This window comes from Halichoerus grypus, chromosome 9, assembly GCF_964656455.1.
Source record: "Halichoerus grypus chromosome 9, mHalGry1.hap1.1, whole genome shotgun sequence".
Taxonomy (NCBI): Eukaryota; Metazoa; Chordata; class Mammalia; order Carnivora; family Phocidae; genus Halichoerus; species Halichoerus grypus.
Genome location: NC_135720.1, coordinates 48,821,404 through 48,838,313, shown reverse-complemented (window position 1 = coordinate 48,838,313; position 16,910 = coordinate 48,821,404). Strand labels below are relative to the sequence as shown.

The window sequence follows — 16,910 nt, the reverse complement described above, 5'->3', positions numbered from 1 at the left end:
AAACCAATAACAACAAGCAATACTGTTTAAAAATATGGACATTTATTATTATGAAATCAACTGGTTTAATAAAAAATCATTATATTTAAAGATAATTTAATACATATAAATGTTAAAGTAAGTGTAAATTTTGATTCTTTTGAGTGCAAACATGTGGTTACCCAAAGAAGAAACAAAACCTCCTTCATAGTTGTAATAAAACCTATTCCAGAAAAGTTAGTGGGTATTACATAGAAGTATTTATATTGTGTTCTACTACTCCTTGTACTTGCTTTTAAAAAATCAGGAGAATTTAAACAGAATATGAAAAAATAAATTATAAATAAATAGAAAAATATACCTTATAAGATTTTTATTGAAGACATGATTATCATTGTATTAATGCCTAAATATGAGACTATAAGTAAAAGTATTGAACTATTTTCCTGAAGACAAATGTTTGAAGTTCAGGTAGTAGGACTTCACTAATTTCACAGACTGGTATCACCCACAAATTGTGATGAAATGAAAATCACTTTTTTTTTTTTAAGACAAAAATGCTTTCTAATAGGAAAAGTGCAAACTGGGTTTTCTGAATCACAAAAATTCTGAAACAGAAAGAAAAGGTGACAAATTCCAGTGTAAAATTAAGAAAAGTAAAAGTTGTATCTTGGGGTTTCTTTTTTACACAGCTATGCTTAGTCTAGGAAAATCTTCCACAGGCATGCTTTTTGTGGCATCCAGTTGGTTGTATTCCTCTATGAGCCCTGATAAAGATGACACAGCTTCCATGAAACCGCTTTCTTCCATCCCTTCAATTTGTAGATAGTGATGAAGATGAGCCTATAAATAAAAAACTGGATAATGTTGACCATTTTCAGAAAATTTAATACATGAATAACTATCCTAAAACATAATTCTTTATTTAAGTGATACTTCACTCAGCTTTACAAGAGAAAGGAGAACTCAAATCCCATAAACTCACAAGATTTCTCCTTTAGATAGTCCGAGTAAACCTCTCCTCTTCAGTTATAATCAGTACAGTGAATAGAGCAGTCAGGATTGCCCTTGATTTGTGATAGTGTAATTTGTGAGAAGACATCTTAAATAGCCAAAATAAACACATATAGTTACGAAGGTGTACTGATAATTACCTTTTTCTTGTAGAGCCTCATGAATCTCTCTTTCAGTTCCATGAAGGTAGGCTTCACGCATGTGTTATTTGCTAGAGCTAATAATGAATGGGAATGGCCCACAGGAGGGACTGAACACAGGCTGGTTTTCCAGCCTTCTTGATTCCAGGAGACAAACTGTAGAGAAGGTTTTAATCTGAGATACAAAAACCCAAAGGTGAGAATGAAGGTACTGAAAGTATCTGCCATATATGGCAGCAGACATTACTGATGGTACCGTTCTAATTGCTCAGTATGTAACGTAAGTTACCTACTTTTTACTATTAGTAGTATCATGGTACAGTCTGACAGTGAGCTAAGGGACATTTAGTTAGGAGGGCATTAAATCTGGGGATGAAAAAGAGATGAAAATATTATAATTTAAAAAAAATTACAATTTTCCTTACTTTGTAATTCAATAGAGTAGTTTTCCTAAAAACAGACTGTCAAAAAATAGTAAAACATAAACTTAGAAGCAGTGTAGTGGTAGTAATAAAACAACAGTAGTTACATTTTCTGAGCACTTTCAGAAAATAAAATATTTCCTATATCATTCACTATTCAAAAATAACAATTTTGTACCATTATTATTCTTATTTTACATTTGAGAAAAATAAGGCTAAGTAGTTTGCTCAAGGTCACCCTTTAGTTAAGTGGCAATGCTAGAATTCGAAGAGAGGCCATCTGAACTACTATGCTAGTAGTACACATAAATTACCATGAAAATATAAAATCAAACCTTTCAATATTTCTGCGAAGATCTGAAACCTGTACATTTCCTCTAACCATAAGGGCACAGGCGAGGTAGAGACTATGTTTGGGGTCAGCCCGAATTAGCTGGTGATCTTTACTAAAGGCATCTGAAAACATCTGATCCAACCTAGAACAATGAAAGAATCACTGTTTATACAAAATATTATTTCTTCTATGTAGAACTACAAAGTACAAAGATAGTCACCTACAGGTAAATAAACTTCACATACAAACACCTTCTACATTTCAGCTATCATTTTCTCAAAACAATCTTGATGAGAAATATGAGAAGAGAGGAGGACATCTTTTATCCTTTATTTAGAGAGGAAGAAAAAGGGCCAACATATGTATATCTAATAATACAGGATCCTGTGTCTTTAATATAGCCCCAGCCTGGTTCTTAAATCCCACTTAACTCAATACAAATATAATTAGGTTCCCTAGATAACTCTAGATTCTGTGTGCTGAATCTATATCATGTCTGGGAAGAGCTGCAGAAATCAGTGTTACCTACTCATTCAACAGATATTTACTAAATGCCTTCTATGTGCAGGCACTATTCTAAGTGCAAAAGACCCAGTACTGAACAACAAAAATTTCTACTTTACTGGAGATTACATTCGATCTTGGTTATGTGACAGCAAGAAGAATAGAAGACTCCTTTAGGGAATGGTGAGCTGTGGGGTGTTTGTAAATCCTCTGCTACTGTGTTCAAAATTTGGTGTATATGTGCTTTTGGGCATTTTTATGGAGTTAAGGAAACCCAGAAAAGGATAAGAACCACTAAACAACAAGTGGGCAAACTCATTCTTGATTTATCCTCTGCTGCAAAATATAAAAACTAGTAAGGAGCTATTTGTAATTTTGGGATACTTATCTTTATTCACATTAGAAATATGGAATTTCAAGAAACATATACACACTTCTCATATGTGCTTATTATTTTCATGTGATAAAAATGGGATGAGGTACAGGACTGACATTTATTAATAAAAGGTACAACAAAAACCATTCTCACTACTAATAAGAAATTAAAGAGTTTTAAAACTGACTTTTAATAGTACAATTTTAAAACAATTTATTATTTTATTCAAGGATAGATAAACGTGTTCATGTGCTGATATGACCGCCTCTGAAATATCTATAGTACAGCAGAAAAAAAGGGAAAAAAGAACACAAAGATAGAAAGAACATTGTGATAAGTTCCCTAAGAGTATAAAATCTTTAAAGTCCCTTATACATTTTCACAAACACATTTTTAAAAATAAACCTTTGTAACAAATTATGATTATATGAATACAAAATGCTGCAACAGTATAATTTTTATCAAAATATGCCAAAAGCAGGATTAAAAGAAGTTTAATTGGCTTTGAAACATTCAGGTTGAAGGACCAAGTCAAACATTTTTTTCTTTATGCTGAATTTAATTAGAAATTCCCTGTCTTTATTTTTTTAAGAATTAACTTTAAATGTAAAAATGTCTGGACTATCACTATTGTACAATAAATAGTTTAGCACCAATTTACATTCTATGTGTCCACATTTTATTTAAATACACTAATTTTTAATATGCGGGGCTGATAATAACAGTGAACATTTAGTGAATGATTACCATGTTCCACATACAATGCAAGTTGCTTAACTTAAGGTCATCAGCATTCCATGCAGAAAGAGTCCTATTAGTTGGCATAACTGTTTATTTGTTAACAGCTTAAATAAAAGTTAATAGCACTGTGACATTTACAGTGCAGAATTGTTATTTTGCCAAAATTTAAACTATAAAAAAGATCTTTAATCTGGTTTTTATCATTTACATACTTTCCTCTTACAGAGTTTGACAGGACCTTTTCCCTCAGTCAACTGTGGATGCCAGTGGGACCTTTTCAAGCTTATCATCACTGTATATGCTCAGAATATTTTTCAACATTTTTTTATTAAGTAGACTAAGTTTTATGCTTATAAATGACACACAGTTACAAAACAAGGTGTTCTGGAAATTATAGATAGCAGCTACCATAAACAGTAACACTGGAAAGCCTTCTATGGTGCTGGACTGTGATAAGAGCTTTAAAGATACTCTTATTTAATACACCCAACAAGGGTATGAGGTAGGTCCACCTGCCCAAGGTCCTATAGCTATTGACAGAATTAGCATTCAGACTTAAGTATGTCAGACTTCAAAGCCCTGAAATCTTTTTCAATAAAAACCAAATCTTTATGAATTTCATTAGCTTAAAAATTTAATGTCAAATGGTTTAATATTCACTTTTTAAACCAATGACTTGTAAAATAAAGGATTCAAATAATGAAAATGACACAAAGAAAATGACACGAAAAAATACCCAGAGTTACTACAAACTTAAAAAAAATTTTTTTTTAAAAAGTAATTCAAATTATCAAGTCATTAGAATAGTTACTACATCTTACCTTCGGGTAGGAATGTTAACATCTGCCAGTGTATATAGAGGTGTTAGGCTTGACACAAGATAATGCAGCTGAGGAAAAGGAACTAAATTCATGCTGATTTCATTAAGGTCCATATTAAGGGACCCTTCAAACCTTGCAGAGCTAAAAAATTAACAAAGCAAGAGAAAAAAATTTAATGTTAAAATTTTATACTTTGAATGTAGCTTTATTTATTCAGCAGGCATTCTTAAATCCTTTTGTACACTGTTCTTCAGTAGAGAATATATGCTCCTTTTTTCTGTATTAGTGAAATTTAGTATCATGAATATCATGTATAAAGGTAATTAAAATATAACACACACCATCTATAGCAATTCTTATTTGTGGATTATATGATGTGTAACCAACACACTATTATGTTGCACATTACACATATAAAAATATCTTAAAGCAGAATGAGTTAAACACATACAGGTCAATAATTAATAAGTCTATAAACTTCACTAAATTCTTCAAGGGTCTGCCTAATGTGCTCTATAATTTGGAATATAATAATGCCAAAGCAATCTTCTAGATCAAAGTCAAGGGTATATTTTGGACCAACTAACAATAAGGAGGTAAACATTAGCTGCTTTAAAAAATGAGGACAGACTACAGCAAAGAAAATATGCTTACTGTTATCTAACCAAGTTCTCAAGTGTTTATCTGTGACAAACTTTTTTCATTTAACACCTACTAATATTCTCTGGAATGCACCTGGGAAAATGCTGCTTTGGAGTAATAGAAATTAAAGTTCTGGTCTATCACTCCAAGATCTGAAAACACTAGACAGAATAAAATAAAATAAAAAGAAGCTCCTATGACTCAGAAAAACTGAAAAATGCTACTACAAAAATGCTACTGCAAGTATCATCAGAGGCCAAGTGAAGTTTTTAAACTGTCCTAAGTTTTGCAATCAATAGGATTACCTTGTTAGGTTCAGCAGCAAATTGGCCACAATGTTGTTCATTGCATCAAAGGGCTTCCGGTGCCGCTTTTTGACAGCCCCAGCACTTGAAGTAACCAGACTCTTTGGCTTTATAGTTGTGCCCAACTTTCCAGAATTCACCATGAGGTCAATTTTGCTAATGATGTCAAATAAAGACTTTTAAAGGAAAAATATTGGGAGAGAAGCTATTAACAAGAGCAGACATAGATGACATTTTACCAGGAAGGAAAGAAGAGAAAGAAAAACAATTTGAACTTATTTCTCCTCTTAGATGGGAAGGCTGAAAAGTGAAGAGAATGTTTCCTATGCACATATAAGCATAACACAAGACTGAATGTTTAAATATTCATAAATTACAATGTCATTTCTTACTTGGTTGTCAATGGGCAACACACAGTCTGCGTGCTCATTAAGTTCCTTCATTGCCAAGATGCTATTGTAAGGTGAGGTTATGACATCATCCTCACCAGAAGGATAAATTGATGTCACGAATCTGTATACTTCTGGGAATTCATCCTCAAGCAGCTTTAAAAGAAATGTGCCAAGTCCAGATCCTGTTCCTGAGGATTAAAATTGCAAAAACAAAAACAAAAAAACCCTGCATAAATGATTCAAAATAAAATTGTGAGGAACTTGGAATTTTATGGCTTTTTTGGGTAGGAACATACATTAAAAACCAGAGCATTATATAGAAGACAGTTCTGATTCCATTAAAAATTAAACATATAAACACATATATATATAAAACCTATAAACAAAATGAAAAAGGCAAACTAAGAAAAAAATCTCCAACACATATGATGGACTAAATTTCTTTAATAAAGAGGTCTCACAAATCAACAACCAAAAAAACATGAGTAATACAACAGAAAAATGGGTAAAGTATGTAAATATGTAATTCATAATAAATCAAATGGTGAACAGATGTGAGGATGCTCAACTCTTCTTCTAATCAAAGAAATCCAAATTAAAACAATCTAATTTTGAATGTATTAATGTTTTATAATACTCAGTGTTAGTGACAGTGTGGGGAAATAAACCTGTATACATTGTTTCTAATAATATGGATTGGTGAAATAATGTAGGAGAGTATTTAATAATATCAATCAAAATTTAAAATGTACATATTCTTTGGTCCCATTTTCCTTCTGGGAATATTACGTATATCTATAGAGGCATAAATGAGCAGAAATGTTATGTACCAGATGTTCAAGTGGGGATTGTTTGCTATAACTAAATATCATAAACAACTTAACATCCACTAATGGAAAATGAACTTCAAAAATTTTTATATATTAACACAACTGAATTCTAGGAGACACAGAAGATACTGAAAGACATTTGGGAAAGACAAAGTGAAAAAATGTTGGGATAATATGCACTGCATGATCTTATGTTAAAATACACACACACACTTTTAAAGGCACAGAAAATATCTGGAAGGATAGAGACATAGGCAAACTTGATTACCTGTGAGGAGAGAGACTAGGATTTAGATATGGGAAAGGAGACCATTTTTAACCTTCACTATTATTTATTTTTGCCAGTAAATTATGAATAAAGTATAATCTTCTGAGATTTTGAGTAATAGAGGGATTAAAAAAGGCACCCTAATGAACTATAAATCAAATTGGTTTTTTGAAAACTTACCCAAACTTGCAGGTTAATTATACTAGTACAAAGAAAATTTATTTCTTAATTTAATGATTATGATGGTCCTCTAAAGGCATGGCTACATAACAATTATAACTTTAATTTTAAAATGTTATCATATTGAATAATATGTATAAAAATCAATTTATATAACTTGGTGAATATAAAATCTTAATCTGAGCTTGGAGAAAAATAGCATCGCAAATTTTTCTTTTAAAACCCACTAATCCTATTGGAAATTAGCAAAATACAGTATGTTTCTAGTTCATAACACAGAGGAGCAAAATACTTCATTTGCAAGGTACAGGCTTCCCTGGGGAAAGAAAGCAATACAGATCACTTATTCTAGGTCAAGGTAATTACTATGTAAGTAATGATTTAAAGGAGCTGACTAAAAGGATTTCTTTTCTCTCTATCTCTTATTGGACACAAGAAAGGTTGGAAGGCAGTTAAAGAGTACTGATATTTCTTAGCAAGGATACCTATGAACAAACCAGAAATGCTTAGCTTCTAGGTGGGATACGAGACTACACAAGCAAACTCTTAGGAGAAAGTCAGTATTCCCAGAAAGCTCTCATGTACTGAAATGTAGTTGGAAATTTTAAAAAAGAAACTAAAAGTAGAAGAAGAAAAAACTTCAGATTCAGTTGTACTGACTCTTAAAAGGGCTTCAATTTATAAGCAATGGTAATAGCAACAAAATTTGACAAAAATTTAAAGTAAGAAGCAGTTATGTATATACTCAAACACATACACTTAAAAGTTGTACCTTTATTAGGCATAGGTCTGAAAACAGACTACTGTTTGCAAAATGAATTCCCACTTACACTGTCACATTATTACAGGGAAATGAGTGAATAACTTTACCTCCTCCCATGGAATGTATTATAAAAAAACACTGCAAACAATCACAGTGCTCTGCCGACTTTCTGAGTTTCTCTAAAATCTGTTCTTGATAAAGACTGCCAAAAACTTTGTGCCCCACAGCCCTGAAAAAAAGAATATAAATCACAAAAACACCCTGGCATTTATTATTTCAAGATTTTATTCTTTCTGATCTAAATGAAAAGACTACAGAAAAACTTTTGAAAAAGCATTTTTACTATATTAATTCTTCTTGTTTCATATGTATAAATCATATTGTGATATTTCAGAGATACTAGATAGAAAATGTAACAAATATAAAGATGTATAATCCTCAAATATCCTGATAAAATAGCTCATTATCAATGGATATTAAGCTATGGTTTTCTAAATTTATCTTCTCTTTTTTTAAGGTATAAGACTTTAGTTACATAGTTTTTTCTCATCTTCATTTATTTATTTATTTTTTTTTTAAAGATTTTATTTATTTATTTGAGAGAGAGAATGAGAGAGAGAGAGCATGAGAGGGGGAGGGCCAGAGGGAGAAGTAGACTCCCCGCTGAGCAGGGAACCCGATGTGGGACTCGATCCCGGGACTCCAGGATCATGACCTGAGCCGAAGGCAGTCGCTTAACCAACTGAGCCACCCAGGCGCCCCTCTCATCTTCATTTAAAATGAACTCTGATCACAGTAAGTTTTACATATTAAAAAGCAGAATGTGGTTAACTACAAAGACATTAAAAATAAAAAATTCTGAACATATTGGTTTAATATAGGAGAAAACATTGATCACATCATGTTATTAGTTGAAATGATACACAATAGAAAACTGATACTCATAAGGCTCTGTAAGCCTTTTTGATTAATCAAATTTGCGAGGAGCACTTTGATGCATTAAAAATGATGAAAAAAATGAACGAATGACTTCCACGGTTGTGTAACTCAAAAAATTACAGAAAAAGTTACACAATTAGTGAAAAGCCAGTTAAGTGGGCAGGTGAATTCATTTAGTGGCTGGTTCCCCCCAGATGAATGTCTAAGAATGCAAAATGTAAATTTGTACTTTAAAGGTTTATTTATTAGAGTCATCTCTACCCGCAACATGGGGCTTGAACTCATGACCCTGAGATCAAGAGTTGCACGCTCTTCCAAATGAGCCAGCCAGAGACCCAGTAAATTCATGCTTTAGTAAAATGATATTACTACACATTAGGAACCTGAGAGACAGATTGCAAATAGATAAAATAGTAAATATTAGACTTGCAAATAATAAGAAGCTACTTAATTTTTAAAAAACAGCAAAAACAGTCTCAATGTAAATTTTCAAATGATCACTGTTAAAGCTTTTTACCCCATTAAGGAGAACAGTTATATAATTTAAGAGCTAAACACAGCCTTAGGCTGAGCTTAAATGCTGGGATACTGGTCTGGCTTGCACCTCTTATCAGTCCAATCAAGTCTGACCAGCTGGAGAACTTGGTAGAGTCAAATAATATAGGTAAGAGAACAGTTTATAAAAATAGTTAAAACTTTTGTTACTAGTATTATTTAAGAATCAATTTACAAGGAATTTAGTAAATCCATTTTTCATGATTTTTTCTTAAAAAAAGGCAAGAAAGAACTATGATACAGGTGGCTTTTCAGCATTGAGAAATCCCATCATTTATCCAGGAAAAGATGATGGGCTGAAAAGCCTAGAGCCAGGTCTGGCAGGTTAGATCTTGCTTTCATGTCAGCAGGACCTATTAGAATGAAGGAAAGATCATTCATTTTTTTCAGATGACATTCAATTTTTACATACAGCATATTCTCACCAATTATTGCCTGAGCCAGAAATATCAGTGATGAGCTGCTTGCTATCAAACACATCTCTCAATGGTCCCTGCAGAATTTCATTTACTACCCCTTCCTCCATGTCAATCAAGACAGCCTGAGAAAGAAAGAAAATTGAATTAGCATATTTTTCTTTAAAGCTAGTAACTCTGTAAATAAATTTATGAACTAAAAGTTGCATTGTCCTTTTTATAGTTTAAGCTTAATCAAATCTTTATGTAGAATCTGTTATAAGAATGAAAAAGTCATTTCACTCTGCTCAGGAGGTGGAATACAATTAAAAGGTGGGTTCTAAACTCTTATCCTACTCCGAAATACCATGTGGGCATGGAGGGAGGAACTGAATAATCCCCTCAACTGATTTTCTAACAATTCTTTTATCATGTGCCTATGTGATTGTAAATGTTCTGAGAACAAGGTCTCAGAAATTTAAAAGGTGCCCTAGCCAGAAAAAAATTCTCAATAAATGTAGGGTATGTTAATACACTTGCTTACCAGGAACAACCATACTGCTCTTCATGAATTGCAGCCCAAAACTGTCCAATTCAAATCAGTAAACTTACTATCAGATGCAAACCAAGGCCCTGGATAGAAGTCAAAGATGACAGTGGGTCTCTACACCCAAGAAAATCTAATTCATTACCGCAAACATTATTGACATGGGAGATAACCTTTATTACCAAGAAGAAAATGAGAATATAAAACATAAAATTAAGTATGGAAAGAAAAATAGAAAAGATTGAAGGGAAACACAGCAAAATGTAGGCAAGGACAGCTTGGCAGTAGGATTATAAAACCCCTACCCTCACTGTTTTGTACTTCCCATGTTTTCTACACTGAGGAAGATAAGTGAAAAGGTAAAATAAATAGTTAAAAAAAGCTGAAAAAAATTCTTAAATAACAGAGTACCCTACAGAAAGAGCTATTAACTCTTTGATTCAGGGTCACAGAGAAAGTGCTTGGTTTGCAGGCTTTTTTAGTTCTTGTGACCCTGTGACTTTAAGCACTTACAGTATTCTAAGTGCTTTGTATGTATTACCCCATTTGATCCTCACAACCTGGTGCATAGGTACTATAATTACCCCCGCTTTACACTTCAGAAAACTGAGGCCTAGGAAAGCTAAATCACTTAGCTGTGATCACCCAGCTAGTACGTGATGGAGCGGAGATTCAAACCTGGTTAGTCTGGCTGCAGAATCTTCAGTCTTAACCACCAAACTCTATGCTCTTCTTTTGTTTGTTTGTTTGTTTGTTTGTGTAGTTAACTATGGTACTATAAGCAAGCAATTGAAATAGTCTTACCCAGTATATTAGAAATATTCTATTTCTAACTGTACAATAGTATATCACAGTAGTATATTAGAAAGACTATAAAATTATGTATTACAAATGTGCTCTCTTATATACAGCAAGCAATATACATACACTTTATGTATACTGGACTATATAGGGTTATTTACTGGCAATTTAGGGTTTTTCTAGGATATTTTATGATAATATGCAAGTGTTACCTAGATGTTGACTTTAACATCTAATCAACCATAAGAGAGACTTCACTGTGTGGGCAAATTGTAGTACATTACAAGTTGTGTAAGATTACAAAAAGAAAAAAAAATTAGCTTATAATGGCTTTGTTCCAAAACAGACTTATTTAAGAGAATTTGTGGAAGATTACCCTCAGCTACCTTGCAGTCTGGCAAAGGAAGGAACAGGCAGAATACAAACTGACATTCAAGCACCTCTTGAAGTCAGTTTTGAGAGAATCATCACTGTCATCGTCACTGAGCATTAAAAACGCTGACATGGTATAGAATTTCAATTCTAGTCACCTCAAGCCTTTGATTTGTTTTTCATTTGGAAATTAACTGAGGAGGAATTATTCTGGGTTCCTCATGCTGCCAACCAAGGTCTGGAGTCACAACTGTTCCAGGATTTGATGTTTATTGTTTTCTGCCAGAGCAACCTGGTGATAGCTTTCTGGTCTTTGAGCTCTCCCTTAATTTTAATATAGGATTTACAAAACTCTTGAGTATTTGCCCATTAACCTAGAATACTGGACACAGTGGAAGGACCTAACCACCAAGTTATCTTGTGAAGCCTAGACTCTTCAGTGATCACAGCCACATAATACCAAGACTCTTAAGGAGAAATGGAAGAGTACCTTCCTAGGACAAGTCAAAGGTGACAGACACACACTGATTTATTCTTTCCCAAAGGTATTTCCTCCATCTCCTACCTTGCTCACTGATAGGGTCCTGGGAAAGAGCTCAAATTGGGAGTGCTCTGGGAAATGTCAATGTTACTTTTTCTGTAAGATTTGGATTGGGATGTTAGCGCTCTCCATAGCATGCAGGATACCAACTGTTAATCATCCGAACAGCCTACAAGCACATGGTCTCTGTCACTAAATTTTGTTTTCCAAGGACATCAGAGATTACAGATACAAGGAGACAGTTCCGAGATACCACAAAATGATTGCTTTTCACTCTTCCAGGCACAATTCCAGGTCTGATCCTTATTGTCTCAATTTCTTCCATCCAAACTGCTTTTCTGTTAAATTTATTGATCAACAACTGGAAAAAGCAGTTTGTTGTAGAGAAACAATCGTGGAAGTGTTGTTGGAATGAGATTATGACTAAATATGGGCTACTGACTCAAAGCATTTTTGTTCAAGAGGTCTTACATGGTTATAGTATTCACTATAACATGGCTGGATCCGTGCTTTGTACTGGGAATAGTAACTGATGCAAAGAAATGTTCCATTATCTTCAAATGAAAAATTAACCTGCATTAGTACGTGTTTGAGGCTTAGAATTAAGAAAGCTCCTTTTGTTATCATTTACCCAGATGTGTATTTCCCCTGAAACATTTATAAAAAAATGCTAAAGATACAGTGTTTTTACTTTAAGCACAAAATTTTCCCCCTAAAGTTCCAGGAAGATATAAAACGTCTGCCTAATTATATTTATATTAAAATGTGGCTTAGTAAATACTTTTTTTAAATTTTAGAAGTTAAAAGTTTATTCTGTTACAGAAGTATAGTTATTTTTAAAACACACACAATATAAGAATCCAAGTATACAGATCTTACTCGTGCTTTCAAAGAACAAATTTTCCCCTTGGAAATACTGCCACCATCACCAACCACTCTGAAAGATAAAGAATGAGAAAAGGTCAAAAGATCTTCCAAGGCTAATGCTGCTGTTAGGTAATAAAGTTAATTCCCATTTATATAATAAAGCTACTTACAGGCCTGGTGAGGTAGACACAAAAGGCAACGTAGAAGGTGCCATTCCCATTCTTCTCCCTTGTCTACCCTCCCCTTAGGCTGAAAAGTGAGGTACTTTTTTCCCTGGCTTTCTTTATAGTTAGGGCTGGCCATGTAATCCAGTTCTTACTAATGAGATAAAAAGCTTCTGGGAAGCTTTTCTGATAAGGACGACCAGATGCAGTTGGTGCCAACTCTTCCCTTTTCCTACCTTGAACATGAATAAAGATATGATGCATGGAGTGGAGGCTGCCACTTTACAGTTATAAAAACATAAACATGAGGACAAGAAGCCAACACAATAGGAATAATGAAACGAAAGTACCTTGGTCTTTCAAGGCATTTCTCCAAGCCTAAATCACCTGATTTCCAGATTTCTTTATATGGGATAACTGGATACTTTGTGTAAGCCACCATTAATGAGGTTTCCTATTGTAGCCAAACATACATCAACTGATATATCAGTTATATATCATTGAGTATCTACGGTTGTTCCTAGAATTTCATGTTGAACTAAAGTAACTACATCTATGACCAAACACAGGGTATAAGTCAATACAATTTACAAGAAGACAATATATAAAAGGAAGTTGAATTGAGCACAGATGATGCTATAGATTGGGTCGGTAAACTATGGTCCTTGGGCCAACTCTGACCAGTTGCTTATTTTCCTAAATAAAGTTTTATTCAAACACAGCCATGCCCACTTGATATGCACTAGTAAGCTATACCTGCATTCCTGTTAGAACAGCAGAGTCAAACATATGTGACACAGACCTTATGGTCTGCAAAACCTAAAATATTTACCATCTGGTCCTTTGCAGGAAAGGTTTGTTAACCGCTAGTATAGGTAAATTCCTAGTATGCTATTAAAAAGGTATGGTCATTTCCTCAAATAGATATACAAGTATACACAAAAATGTGGTCTTGTTTTTCAAAGTTTTTTTGTACTAACATGGAACAGATGCTGGCAGGTGTTGCTAGTACATAGAAGAGTAAAATGCCAAGACTCATCTCCCCTTTTTGGATAAACTTGGGATTGGGGAAATAAGAATGCCCTCACGTTAAATTATTAAACAGAGTACAGGAGAGTACAGTTATGTAGTCACCTTATTAAGAAAGACTAGCTCCCCAGCTGAGTCTCGACTAAGTAATACTTAATGAAAGGACTGGCCATCAAGAGTAGAGGGGATGAGAGTGGGAATTTACTTAGAAGGGAAGCACATAAAAGGAAGTATTACAAAAGCAAATTTGAGTCTCTTAACAATATTTAGGGCAGAGGATGTTCTAGTTCACAAACAAGAGGGAATCCTAGATAGCAGATATCTCCATATAATAAAGATAAATGACACCAATCATTAAGGTAAAACACCTAACTCCCCTTGGTCTGATTCCATGATCACCAAGCAACCTTCTATTATTTAGCTTTTCAGGTAGATTTCCTACAGAAGAGAAAGTGCTTTTGAAGGGAAAGGAAGATCTGGTGCTCTTGAGTTATGGTTCCTACTATCAATTACTACATTGATTTTCTGCTTTTTAATCTCCCATTCTCTTTGAGTTTGGTTTATCTGCCTGTACTGGAAAGCAATGTACTCATTCTCAAGATGTTAACAAGTTTTCTGAGTTTGCAAGTCTGAGGGTCAGACTCTGGGATTCACCAAGGAAGTGGAGACTAATTAGCCTTCCCTAGGAGATAACTCACCTCAAATACCCAACCAACTAATTCAAACCAGAACTAGAATTTTTACTGAATTAGATAAAGGTGGATATTCATGATATATTATTTAGTTCAAGTCCACCACAGTTTAGTTTTATTAATTATTTTCAAAATACACAAACTTTATGATTAAACATTAAAAGCTCATGGACATACCTTGAATGTCAAAATTACGTTCAGATAAAAGATACATATGCTCTTTATTATATAAACAAAAGTAATTTGACAACTGTTGTTCTCCTTTTTAGCACATTCTATTCCCAGAACAAATATTCCTGACTACAAATAGTGTCACAGAAGTGTAAAAAATATATTTTTCTTTCAAAAGTTAGTCATTCTTGAATGCATTAACAATATACCCTGAGGGAAACTTTCAGTAGTCCTTCAGTAAAACTTTATTTCAAGGTCATGTTAAAAGAAGGCACATGAGGGGCGAGGGGTGCCTGGGTGGCTCAGTTGGTTAAGCGTCTGCCTTCGGCTCAGGTCATGATCGCAGGGTCCTGGGATCGAGCCCCGCATTCGGGCTCCCTGCTCAGCGGGAAGCCTGCTTCTCCCTCTCCCACTCCCCCTGCTTGTGTTCCCTCTCTCGCTGTCTCTCTCTCTGTCAGATAAATAAATAAAAATCTTTTTCTTTTTTTTTTTTTTTTAAAGATTTTATTGATTTATTTGACAGAGAGAGACACAGCGAGAGAGGGAACACAAGCAGGGGGAGTGGGAGAGGGAGAAGGAGAAGCAGGCTTCCCGCTGAACAGGGAGCCCGATGCGGGGCTCGATCCCAGGACTCTGGGATCATGACCTGAGCCAAAGGCAGACGCTTAACTGACTGAGCCACCCAGGCGCCCCAATAAAAATCTTTTTCAAAAAAAAGAAGGCACATGAGGGGCGCCTGGGTGGCTCAGTTGGTTAAGTGTCTGTCTTCCACTCAAGTCATGATCCTGGGGTCCTGCAATGAAACCCCATGTTGGGCTCCCTGCTCATCGGGGAGTCTGTTCTCCACTCCCTTTGCTCCCACTTGTGCTAGCGCCCGCTCTCTCTCAAATAAATAAAACTTTAAAAATAAATAAAAATAAGAGAAGGCACACTAAAGGTTCTTTTTGTTCCTTCATATGGCCTTAAAAGGAAACCTGCTGTCCTGCTCTGCAGAATAATATGAGAAATATTAATGGTATGGGAATAATGAGAAAAAAATATGCTTTCAATAATTAGAAAAACAAAAAAGCCAGACTTCTTTATAGTTATCAATTGTTTTATTGTCCTTTGAAGAAGTCTCACCCAATCTGATGACATGAAAAGAATCATTATGCTACGTGATAGACTTCAATCCCATCTTACCTGGTATCCACATTTCTAAAGAAGCTGCTTATTGCCTCATCATAAATTCCTTTCTAAAAAGAAAAAAGTATATATAACATTTGATTAAGTTTTGTCTCTTTCCCAAATGAAATCCTTTCGATTTAATAATCTCACAATACCGTAATGGCTGATCTTTGACTATAAGAACAACAACAAAAATGCTAGTTATCATAAAGTGCTTAGACTGATTCTTACTACCTAAAGAATAAATGCCATAAAATCTATGGGTTAAGTTTAGCAGAGGGTGCTGAAGAAAGGAGTCCCCATAGGATTGTAGAAGGTGCGTCAAACGAGAGCTTTGTCTGGATTCCTGGTGATCATTTTAAAGTTGATTAAATTCAATAATATAATACCACACATGTTACCTATTTTACAAAGTACTTCCCCAATACTATCTCATTGCTCTTCACAAGAATCCTGATAAAAATGAGACCCTGAGAATCAGGGAGACTTAAGACTAAGGTCTTTGGCCAGCATTTGTTCTAACGCCAACAAACGTTTAAAAACCAGTTTGTTCTTTCCTGAGAAGATCCCATACACCTTATGCCGGTCAAATAAAAGGTCAAATGCACTGATTCTTGCTTAGCCGACTGGGCCGGTACCTGGTTGACCGCGGCATGCTCCCTCAGCGCCAGATCCCAGAAGCAGCAGCCGATCTGGTTTCCGCACTGGCCGACTGCCACCAGCGAGAGGAGGGAAAGAGAGTAGCCATTAGGCGGCAAACAAGGCCACTCGGCTGCGCGGCGACGGAGTGCCCACCCTCCCGCGCAGCTTACCCTGTACGACCACCGACTGGGTCATGCTGCGGCGCGGCAAACGGAGGTACTAGACAGCCCGCGCCCACTTTCGTACTCCCTTGCAAGCCCCGCCCACCAGCGGTGGGCCTGGAGGAGCCGGGAAGCCGTAAAGTCACGCTGCCGCCG

General features: G+C 34.9%; 1 protein-coding gene across 4 annotated transcripts; it reads right to left on the bottom strand.

Annotated features, from left to right (window-relative positions):
- Positions 1-20: 20 nt before the first annotated feature.
- Positions 21-16,908, bottom strand: TUBE1 (tubulin epsilon 1). 4 transcript variants are annotated; one of them, XM_036110356.2, is made up of 12 exons: positions 16,764-16,907; positions 16,590-16,663; positions 15,967-16,019; positions 12,741-12,798; positions 9,631-9,746; positions 7,819-7,940; positions 5,671-5,858; positions 5,279-5,454; positions 4,332-4,472; positions 1,891-2,031; positions 1,134-1,308; positions 21-822 (listed from the first exon to the last, which is right to left on the bottom strand). In XM_036110356.2, exons 1-12 carry the CDS (start codon positions 16,786-16,788, stop codon positions 664-666), a joined length of 1,428 nt encoding a protein of 475 aa, XP_035966249.1. In that variant the 5' UTR covers positions 16,789-16,907; the 3' UTR covers positions 21-663. The 4 variants fall into 4 exon arrangements, with proteins under 4 accessions (XP_035966249.1, XP_035966259.1, XP_035966287.1 ...); XM_036110402.2 differs by lacking the exon at positions 21-822 and adding an exon at positions 1,427-1,499 and having other exon boundaries at positions 1,186-1,308; positions 16,764-16,908; XM_036110366.2 differs by lacking the exon at positions 15,967-16,019 and having other exon boundaries at positions 16,764-16,890.
- Positions 16,909-16,910: the final 2 nt, after the last annotated feature.

Coding starts and splice junctions, on each gene's coding strand:
- TUBE1 (XM_036110356.2), bottom strand. CDS start 16,788: ATGACCCAGTCGGTGGTCGTACAGG. Junction 12,799..15,966: donor TTTAGAAATGTGGATACCAG/GTAAGATGGGAT, acceptor TTTATCTTTCAG/AGTGGTTGGTGATGGTGGCA. Junction 1,309..1,890: donor CTTCGCAGAAATATTGAAAG/GTTTGATTTTAT, acceptor TTTGTATCTCAG/ATTAAAACCTTCTCTACAGT.